Raw genomic sequence first — 10163 nt, 5'->3', positions numbered from 1 at the left:
AATATATAGTATTATTATTCCTGACTTACCTGAATTATTGTTCCTATAGAAAATGAAAAAAATACGATTTTATGTCTTTCCAAGCCGATTTAGATTAATTTAATGCTAAAGACAGATCATTCTGGAGAGAGGGCGATGCTTGTAGTGCAAGACTTTTTAAAAATCTATTTTAAATCTAATTTAAGGAGAAAAGTAGCTTTAAATGGCAATAAATAAATCTTGTATGTTTATGTATTAGAAAATATGCTTTAAGGAATCAAATTAATAACATAATATTACATATGTATTCTTCTTCCTCTATCCAAATAAATTACAAGTTTGAATCCACATGAAATAAAGACCATGTGATCTCATGGATCCTTTTTTCTCTGCTGTTCAACTGTAAAAATGAGCTTTTATAAATGTGATGGGCGCATGTGTGATGTTACATTAGACTAAATCACACGTATTTTCATTAGTCTGCCATTAACATCCTGTGAGCCTGACTTGAGACCTGACTGCCTGAACCAGCGACCTTCTCGAGTCATCTGCCCCCTAGTGGAGGATAAGAGAACAGATCTTCTGTGATCTCTCAGAATTATCCCCACAGTTGCTGTGTACTGCATAAGGGTTGGCGTCAGTGAAGAAACTGAATCTGGTGGTGCAAACAGAAGAGCAGACAAAACTGTAGCTGAGTTTTCAGTTTATTTAAGGTTCATTTATTCAGACCTGCAGAGGAAAGTTCACGTTCTTTAAGCGCCTCCGAGCTGTTGTTGTTTTTTTAATTTTTCCTCGCAAAATATCATGTTAAAACCCACTTCATGACTCTGTTGGTTTCTTTGCTGGACGACTTTGTTCATTTTTTGTGAAATACTGTTAATGGGGGGATGGGGGTGGTGGGAGGGGAGGGGCAAAGAGAGACAAAAGTGTGAACACGAATCAGAGTTAAGACTTTGTAAAGAAATGAAAAATAAAGGGGCGATGGTGGTCAGAGGATGTTTTTTTTCTGTCAAATGACCTCATTTGATTCCCTTCTACAGTACTTGGTATCGTCTTCTGTTGTGATGCACGCTCGCATTCAGCTGCCGAAGTCACATACAGGCTTGCATATTTTTTCAGCAGTCACAGACACGCCTCTTCCACTGCAGCTTTTTCTCACCTTTTTTTTTCTGTTTTAAGGCCTCGTGAACTGCAACTGTTTAAACTGGCAGATATCTTCTCTCAATCAGTCACCGTCCCGTCGATGCAGAGGCTGTCCGCGCTAGGGCTAGCTACCGCAGGTGCCACACAGTGGCACTGTGAGCGAGTCGAACCCTAGCTCAGGTTGTGTGCGCCAGATCTCCCACAGCCGTGGCTCCCTGTGGTTGAGGTTTGTGCTCCACCCTCTGATACAGAGGTTCAGCAAACAAAACAAAAAAAAAAAAGAAAGATCTCCCTTTAGCTGGATGGGGCAAGTGGAAGCCCCAGACTACAGGGAGTATGAGCAAAGTGGCCTTCCAGGCAGGCCATTTGTACACCTACTGAACAGGGAGCCAATGCATAGCCTGCGCCCTCCACTGATTGGTGTTGCCTTCCATTCACCCTAAAGCCGAATCTGAACTTCTCTTAATTTTATTAAAGAAAAAGAAAAATGGAAAAAAAGTGCCAACCTTTCTGATCTCTCTTACGTCACTGAGTTTATACCACGTCTGTACGTTTGAACCGTTTCACAGTCTCTTTAGAGTGGGGATGATGATGATCTTTGGGGCAAAGCTTCAAAGAGCAGATTCACAGCTTGCTTTTCATCTTGAAAACTAACCCTGACTTCAACTTTCCAAAAGAACACAAATGTTTTCATGCTTAATCATTAGTTTGCGTTTTTGTTTTTTAAAGAGACCTCCCTTCTGCTAATTTGTTTCCTTGCCAGTTTGTGGAGTTAATTTGTGTTACCACTGGGCACTTCACGCTATTCCGATTCTTGTGCTCTCCGATGACACTAAGCTACACAATGAATCCCATGTTACGCCCAAAACTATGCCTAAGGAGTGGTGATGGCAGCAGACGAAGGGTAGGGATTGTTTGTGCCATAAAACAAAAACAAACAGGTTTTCAGAGTAGACACGAAGGAAGAGAAAAGAAGAAAGCAAGTTTGTTACTTTGTTAATTTTTCATTCTCTGCAGATTGGTGTGTTTTGCATTGAAGGAAGGAGGGGGGTACAGGATTGGTGGGTAGAACGTGGTGGTGGGGGGAATGGATGGGTGTCTGCTGCAGTCTGTGCTCAGTGGCGATCCACAGCGGCACTCTGTAGTAGCTCTGTGACGGGCTGTCCTGGGGGTCTGAAGGCGGTCTGGAAGCCTGGAGGGGGGGAGTGGAACTGGCTGACTGGGTTGGCTGTGGGAGGGGGCAGGTAGGGAGCCCAGCCGCTGGCAGCTCTGTGATGGAGGGGGAGATGACCGTCGAGGAGGCCGCTGTGAAGGGGCTGGGGAGGGGGCACGGCCGAGCTGGCGGGGCCGTCCATGTCTGTGAGTGTCTGCAGGGACTTGAGCCAGTGGGGTGGGTTGTCGTCTTGGAGACAGTCTAAACTGTTGCCTGCCGAAGCTGGGATGCCTAAGGGAGGGGGGTCAAAGGGGAGTGAGAGGAAACAATCAGAGAGATCATGATGACAAAACAAACTTCAAGCTGTTAAAAAGCTGAAACTATCAAAACTGTTTAACAATATGATATATACTTATTTCAGTGAATTACAATGGCCCCTCATATCGCGGTTCACCTTTTGCAGTCTCTCTGTTATATAATGCCAGAACTCGTCAATCTAAATGCATGTTTTTCTGCAAATTGGGCAGGTGGCCACACGGTGCTATTTTGCACAGCAGCCTGACTGCCGCCTGACTGCCGCTTGACAGCAATCGCCTGAGAGCAACCCGTCTACCTCCTGACAGCAACTCGCCTGCGGCCTAACGCCTAACTGCCGGGTGACAGCAACCCGACTGCCGGGTGACAGCAACCCGACTGCCGGGTGACAGCAACCCGACTGCCGGGTGACAGCAACCCGACTGCCGCCCGACAGCAACCCGACTGCCGCCCGACAGCAACCTGACTGCCGCCCGACAGCAACCTGACTGCCGCATGACAGCAACCTGACTGCCGCATGACAGCAACATGACTGCCGCCTGACTGCTGCTATCTACATTCATAAACATGGCAACGATTTTTATAAAATCTTAAAGATTCTGCCGTTGGCTCCCCATGACGTGGTGGGAGTTGTATTTGTGCCTCTAGCCTTAGTGGATTTTTTTTCTGTGCACTCTTGAGTTTATTTTTCCTTTCAGTGCAATGTGTTCTGCTCCCTGACTGGTTGTAGACTATTGTCTATTGACTATTGTCGCTCTGTGTCCTGTACAGAATATGTTCAGCTTTCATCTCTGTTTTTATTCTATAATATCGGACTCTTTTTTACTTCAAAAGGTTTGTACTTTGAGAGTTTCGACAAGAGAAAAGTGTAAAAATGTCTGTTAGAGAAAAGAATATTAAGTGTATAGTCAGGGGTTTTACAGCCTTGAAAGATCCATAATAATTGTAAAATAATAACAAAGGTAACTACTTAGTAGATTTTGTCTGTTGTGGGTTAATTTTAGAACGCAACTCTTGCAATAAATGACAGAACAGTGTACTGTTTTAATGAGGTGAAAGTCAATACTGTCGCTTCTGCTTTGCTGATTTGGCTCATTTTAAATACATCTCCATTTATAGTTGGTCTCTTTTTTTTCTTAAATCAGAGTGACTGTATTAAAGTGAACTCAGCAAGAAGTTGAAACTGTAAACAACTTTTCAGAGAAAAACAATTTAAAAATTTGAAGATGGTAGTTCTACCTGTAATGATGGCAGGATCCATCCAGCTGGCTGTGCCATCCCAGCTCAGACTGTGTGAAATGCCTGCTGGCCCCGGCGGCCCACCGATGTGGTTAACACTGTTGGAGGACGAGGAGGATGAAGAGGAGGAGGAGTTCGGGAGGCCACCAAAGTTGATATTGATGTTGGGTAGAAGAGCTCTGAGGCCGTCCTGCCACTCTTTCACATTTAAGCCGTCTATAGAGCCGCTGTTTTCTGCAGAGAGACAGGAAGCAGAGGAGTTAGACCACCAGATCTTTAAGCGACAGAACATCGTCGACACAAAGTGATTAAGTGCAGAACTGCAACTACCAATATGTCTGTCTGCACTCTGCAAAAATCAATACACACTGATCAAAACAAGTATCTCCAGGCTACAGGCAAAGCTCATTTGTTGTGATATTAAATAACTTCCTAATGCAGCACATCTACTCTGTGTTTGAACATACACAGCTTTCACAGGACACTTAAAAAAAGTGCCAAGGTGACCTGAGTGTCTGGTACCTGAGATGGGGATTCCTCCTAGCCCTGTGTTGTGCTGAAGGGGCAAATTCAGGTCCAAGAAGTTACTATGTGAGGCAGCGCCGGCTGAGTGGTTCAAGTGTGTGAAGTTATTTCTTGGTGGTAAGCCCATCCAGGGGTGTCTAGCAGAAGGGGGCTGTTGCTGCTGACTGGCCTGACTGTTGTGACCGCTGGGGAAGCTGAACATGGGTCTGTGATGAAGCTGATGAAGGCGTGGCAGGCCACTGGGGAAGTGGTGGGAGCTGCTGGGGTTGGATGGTAGCAGGTTTGGACCGTGGTTGGCCCCCTGGGCGAGGGGCCCGGGGGACAGGGGGCTCTGGTCTTGCACCGACAGCTCCTTTTCTATCAAGTCGGCCAAAGCCTTGCGGGTGACGTCGAAAGGATCGAAGCCCAGGTCGTCGTCTTGCTGTTTAGTGGAGGAGCCGAATCCAAAGGCCGCCTGCCAGTCTGTGGAAGAAGACACTGGTATTGTGTCTGTAAGAAAAGAGAAGGGAGACTTTAGGAGAGCTCCATCACATAGCTACTGTAAAGGCTCTAAATAAACTTTACCTGCATTAAATTTAAAGGAGATTTGCAGTATATTTGCACTACCTGATGTGAAGATGCTCTGTGGTTCGGGGGCCATGGGCCAGTCAGAACTGCTGCGGGGGGAGCTGGGGAAAGGGGGAAGTCCGGCGGGGAGGGGGTTGGGATGTTTGAAGTTGCTGTTGTCTGAAAAGAGGGACTGAGACTCAGCTGATGCACCCTCAAAGGGCGAGCGGGCCGGGAGGTCCGACATGCTAATGGGCACCACCAAAACGGGTTTGGTTAGACCCGGGGGAGGGGAGGGGGAGTCACTGGTGGGCATCTAGAAATTCAAAGAAGGAAATGTGTGAACATTTGATTTCCTGTCATAATCATTTGATGTTAGACGGTGGTTGTACCTGTTGTATAGTATCTCCATTGACCATACCAATTGAGTCTGAAGGCTTGTCATTTGGACTGCAGATTTAAAAAGATAAAAATGATTTTCTGAGGATTTGACATATTTTTCTCAAAGAGGAGGCCTGTCTTACCTGTTGCTATCACAGTTGGAGGGAAAAGGGGACAAGGCCGTAAGCTGGCCGGGGCCCAACTCTGTTTCTAGCCCGTCTGAATTGTTAGCTTCTTGATCTAGATAATCTAGAAGTGGAGGAGACTTGCGATCTTCTGAAAGCCCGTTTGGCAGCTTGCTATGTCCTGAAAGCGTTGGCCACCCATCTTTACCATTACTACTGTTGCTTCTGTTGGAAAGAAGGGAAACAAATAAATCAGTCATTTGTACTCATTGAGGCTAAAAGAAAAAAAAAAAAATCAACTGACCTCTGTGTGGAGTTGGGTTTATTCTTTGACTTCTCTGTCCCACAAGCTGGAGGTTGTAGAAAGCCTGGGTTAATTTTATAGAGGTCTTGGAGGAGTTTCTGTTCATACTCTTGATGTTTCCCAGCCTACAAGCAGATCCACATCAATGTTAAGTGAAAAGTTAGAAAACATTTGCTTTCCAACAAAGAAAACAAGAAACACTTTACCTGCATCTCTTCCTTAGTAAAGCTAGCCGCTTCATCCCCCAGTTCATGTAGATACATACAATCAGGTTTTGGACATTGCATACTTTTGAGGAAGTAACTGCAGTACTTTGTTGTTCCTAAAGAAGCCTGCAACAGAAAACAAGATGTAATGATAAAGAAAAGCTCAATTTTACAGAAAATACAAACCAAAAAAATTTAAATAATTTAAACAAATTTAAAACTACAAAGCTGTATTTGCAACAGCTCTAAAAGGAGCCTGAAAATGAATGAGGAAAAATAAAACTGTGAAAAATGAATTTCTCACCTTAAGTGTTCTGCCATCTACAACCACATTGTTGACACACTGTATTGCTCTTAGAGCATCTTCAGAGCGGATGTAGGTGACATAAGCGCTGGCACTGGGCCCCTGAAAAGCAAAGCGCAAACATAGCATGTTAAGTAAACAAACAAGTTAAACAGACATCCCATGGCTCTTTGTGCACACAAGCTAAACTGATGTTCAATATCAAAAGATTGTAGACGTATCGTTTTCTTATTTTAAATAAAAACTGCACCAATAACAACACTATTAGCTTTTAATACTTTACATTTCTTAAAGTAGTAAAACTTACCTGTGAACCTGCATAAGATGTACTATTGTTGATGACCACTTTATGGATTTTCCCAAACCTCCCAAAATATTCAGGACGTTTTAGGACCTGTATGAAAATGCAAAAAGTTAAAATCTTTTTTTTTTTTATTTAATTTTTAATTTAATTTAATTTCCAAAAGAGATCTCCCCCTCAAAGTGCACATATTTTTACAGACCCTCCATTTCTAAAAAAAAAACTAGGTGTAAGCATTTTGTTTTTGTTGCTGCAACTACATGAATCCCCAACCTCCCAGTGACACAGGTAGTTTGTGAACTGCAATGCAGTACTCACCTCGGGGTCAGCGAGTCGCTGCGAGAGCCCCACCACAAAAACCAGGTTCCTTTGAACCACTCTGACACTGGCCAGATGCTTGCGATTTTCTGTCACCTTCTGCTTTTTCTCGTTCTGTTTCTGCTTCTTTTCATTCTTTATCCTCTGGATCTCCTCCTGTGACAGAGGCTTGTACACAGCAGGGTCCTCTGGATATGGCTACACAAAAAATTAAAAGAAAAAAAAACATAATCAGAATTTTAAGCTCAAATGTAAAAAAAAAAAAAATGCAACTACTGTTGAACTGCAAGGACAAAAATGAATTAATCAATGTATTTAAAGACTGGTACTAGACTAAAGTGAAGCATCCAAACACAATCGCTTCGCCAAACCAGAGCAGAAATAAAGCAGTTTTTCTTTTTGTGATAAACGTAGTTCTGTGCATCACCTTTCTGCAGGCCGGGCAGAGGCCATTCTCATCTGTGCGGATGCGGTGCCAACAGAAGCGGCAGATCTGATAGCCACAGGTGCAAGGAAAGAAATTGACATCATCAATTTCTAGTGGCTCCATGCAAAGAGGGCACTCCATGGGGTCGTCCTTTAATTCGGGGCTGTGGGACATCCTACGGTGAAGCAAAAGTGGGCACTGAGGCTGGTCACAGAGCACAGGGCTGCAAAAATAAAGAAAGAAAGGCCTAAATTAACTAGAATAAAAATGGTTTGGGGCTAAAACAGTCTTTATTACCAGAAATAAAACAAAGGTGAGGAAACAATTTGCTATAAATATCAGTGGTGTAACATTTTACTTCAACAGAAAAAACTTTTTGTGGTAGCAGTTTATAAGTGGAAAAAAAGAATGACAAAACATTGTTTTAAAATGGACAAAATATGTTCTACTGAAGTTTTTGGAGCTAAAGATAAACTGTAGAGGGCTGCTTTAGAGATGTGATTAATGTTTTGTCTATTCCAAAGCTGAAGAAATTACTGACCAATGAGGAAGACTTACAATATTTCATATATCAAATGACGCAACAATTGAATCCTGACCTTTTTCAGGTCTGTAATTAGTTATTTTTTTTAAATCATATATTAAAAAAGGTCAAAATAGAGCAGCAACAATAAAAGAAAATAGATGTACAATGTTTATTTATTCAGTTAAAAAAGAAACTGAACTAAATCAACAAGACATGGATGTATCAGGTTGCTTGAAGATTTTTCTAGCATTATTTAAACATAAAAAAAATAAAAAGCCCTAAATAAATGAAAACAAAAGCCCAACAATTCAACACATCAGAAAAGAGAAATTGTGGGAATTTGGGGGGCACTGTATGTCAAGTACAAAATAAATATCAGAATATGTTTCAATATACCTTCTTTCATGAATGAACTTGACAAGTATACTTTTAAAATAATCACTTCACAAGTTTGTCTACCCTAGTTTCAATTAAAGTGAATTTCAAAATAAATATATTACATTATTACAGACATAAGCTACTTTAAAATATAATTAGTTCAAGGTTAGGGATGAGTGACTTTGCAATCAAACCTGGATGAAAAACAAACCCAAGATGACAGAAAAGATGGAGCCATAAATTTCAAATTAAAATAGCAAAAAGTTTACAAATAATACAATTACAAGTTTGCTTTTCTCTACAAAGAGAATCATCTGAAAGGGGGATAAAAAATGTCATTAAGACTACCAAAATCAAGAAGTTATGTAATGATCTTGAAAGGCACAGAAAAAAACAGTCATGTTTCGGTGTCCTCTATGACAGAACAGGCATAGAGGACTGGTGGCCTGGCACTACAAAAATATTCACACCACTTGGATTAAATTGATGAAAATACTTCCAGGCTTCAGGGAGTCAACGGATGCTGGGGGATTCTGGACCAAAGTGCCTTCATTATGAGTGGCTGTGTTTAATAGTCAGAAAAGTAGGTTTTTGGAAACAATCTAAAACAGAACTGATGACAGCTAAGTGTCCAAGCGGATGTTAGACATCTCTCGTGGATTGACAGAGTTTTACACGTCACGATTGACGCTTAAGGGAAATATAATTGGTGCGTTTATTTACGAATAAAACACTGTTGAATAGCAGCTCAGTACTAGCGCTGTTTCTGCGTGACAACATCTCTAACGACAGATGCGACTATTTACAACCACAGATTGTTAATAGTTAACCAAATAAAGTTCAATTTAAGGTATTTCCAGCGTTTTCGGGTGATTGGTAGCCTCCTGCTAACATAATACTGACGTTTACAAGAGTATGATTGTTTCGCATACATCACCGTGTGTAAAACAAAAATCCAGACATAAGCCCCGCTCGAAACTTTAGCTTCGCGGACACAGACCGGCTCTGTCTTCTGGATCGCACATTATGACAGATGTTTTTTTGACTAACGTTGAGCTAAGCTAACGTTAGCAACAAATTGGTAGAGAACGCCGGTTAGACTGCTGGCGGGTATCCAGTTATGTTGTAAACGTGATTAGAGAAACAAAACACACGAAACACAAATTAAGTCATGACACGAGAGAGAAAGAAAGAGAAAAACGCCAATGACGTCTGCTGTATACATTTTAAAAAATGACAGCTTGGGTAATGCTATGCGATTAGCTTGAATGCTAGTTTAACGCTAGAATGTACAAGGTTTTGGAGCCTATCTAACGCTGCGGCCTACACAAGCTAATACATATAAGCAGGCAAATTGTTAGTGCAATAAACAGCTGACAGTGCTCCAAGTGCACTAATATTACCTGGACAGCAATTCTGAAATGTTGACAAAACTCTCCTGTCGGCGAGAGTTCGTAACATGCACACCCGCCCTTTATTTACTGAGATAGGAAGGAACTCGAGCTAGCGACTTGGCTAATGTTAGCGTTACTTACCCTGTCCGTATTTAGCTTAGGATTCCACTCCAAAGGAGTCACACCAAATTGGGCGGGGACTAAAAGCCAATCTAACAGAAAAGTCAAATTTTATCTAAATGGACACTTAATATAACAATACTTGTGTTGTTCTGCTGTAATTAAAAGGTTGTAAAGATGTTTTGCCCCTGTCTTTTCTTGGTATTGTTGAGACAAATTACGCTCAAACCACCATCTTAGCTAGCATTATAGTAGGGAGGAGGGAGTGGGGCAAGTATTCGGTGCCACTGAGCCTGCGCAAAAAACAGATGCCTTATGGGAGATGGAGTTTATGAACTTTTTTTGCGTGCCATTATCTAACTCAATGGATTCTGAAAAAATAACTAATGGAAGAAAAAGATGACATTTTATTCATCAATAAAACAATACCAAAACATCATACAGAGAATAATCATCAACAACGTTTCAATATGAAAATA

General features: G+C 41.9%; 1 protein-coding gene across 3 annotated transcripts; it reads right to left on the bottom strand.

The window, feature by feature from the left end:
- Positions 1–665: 665 nt before the first annotated feature.
- Positions 666–9980, bottom strand: cnot4a (CCR4-NOT transcription complex, subunit 4a). Of its 3 annotated transcripts, none has more exons than XM_024281808.2 (13): positions 9706–9980; positions 7267–7489; positions 6840–7037; positions 6528–6614; positions 6221–6322; positions 5917–6042; positions 5711–5835; positions 5425–5631; positions 5293–5350; positions 4961–5216; positions 4352–4843; positions 3830–4063; positions 666–2566 (listed from the first exon to the last, which is right to left on the bottom strand). In XM_024281808.2, exons 2-13 carry the CDS (start codon positions 7438–7440, stop codon positions 2238–2240), a joined length of 2388 nt encoding a protein of 795 aa, XP_024137576.1. In that variant the 5' UTR covers positions 7441–7489; positions 9706–9980; the 3' UTR covers positions 666–2237. The 3 variants fall into 3 exon arrangements, with proteins under 3 accessions (XP_024137576.1, XP_024137577.1, XP_024137578.1); XM_024281809.1 differs by having other exon boundaries at positions 9574–9712; XM_024281810.2 differs by lacking the exon at positions 9706–9980 and adding an exon at positions 9103–9232.
- Between the last annotated feature and the right edge of the window lie 183 nt (positions 9981–10163).

Source organism: Oryzias melastigma, linkage group LG6 (genome assembly GCF_002922805.2).
Source record: "Oryzias melastigma strain HK-1 linkage group LG6, ASM292280v2, whole genome shotgun sequence".
Taxonomy (NCBI): domain Eukaryota; kingdom Metazoa; phylum Chordata; class Actinopteri; order Beloniformes; family Adrianichthyidae; genus Oryzias; species Oryzias melastigma.
Note: the sequence above shows the minus strand (reverse complement) of the source record. Positions and strands in the feature narration are given on the sequence as shown.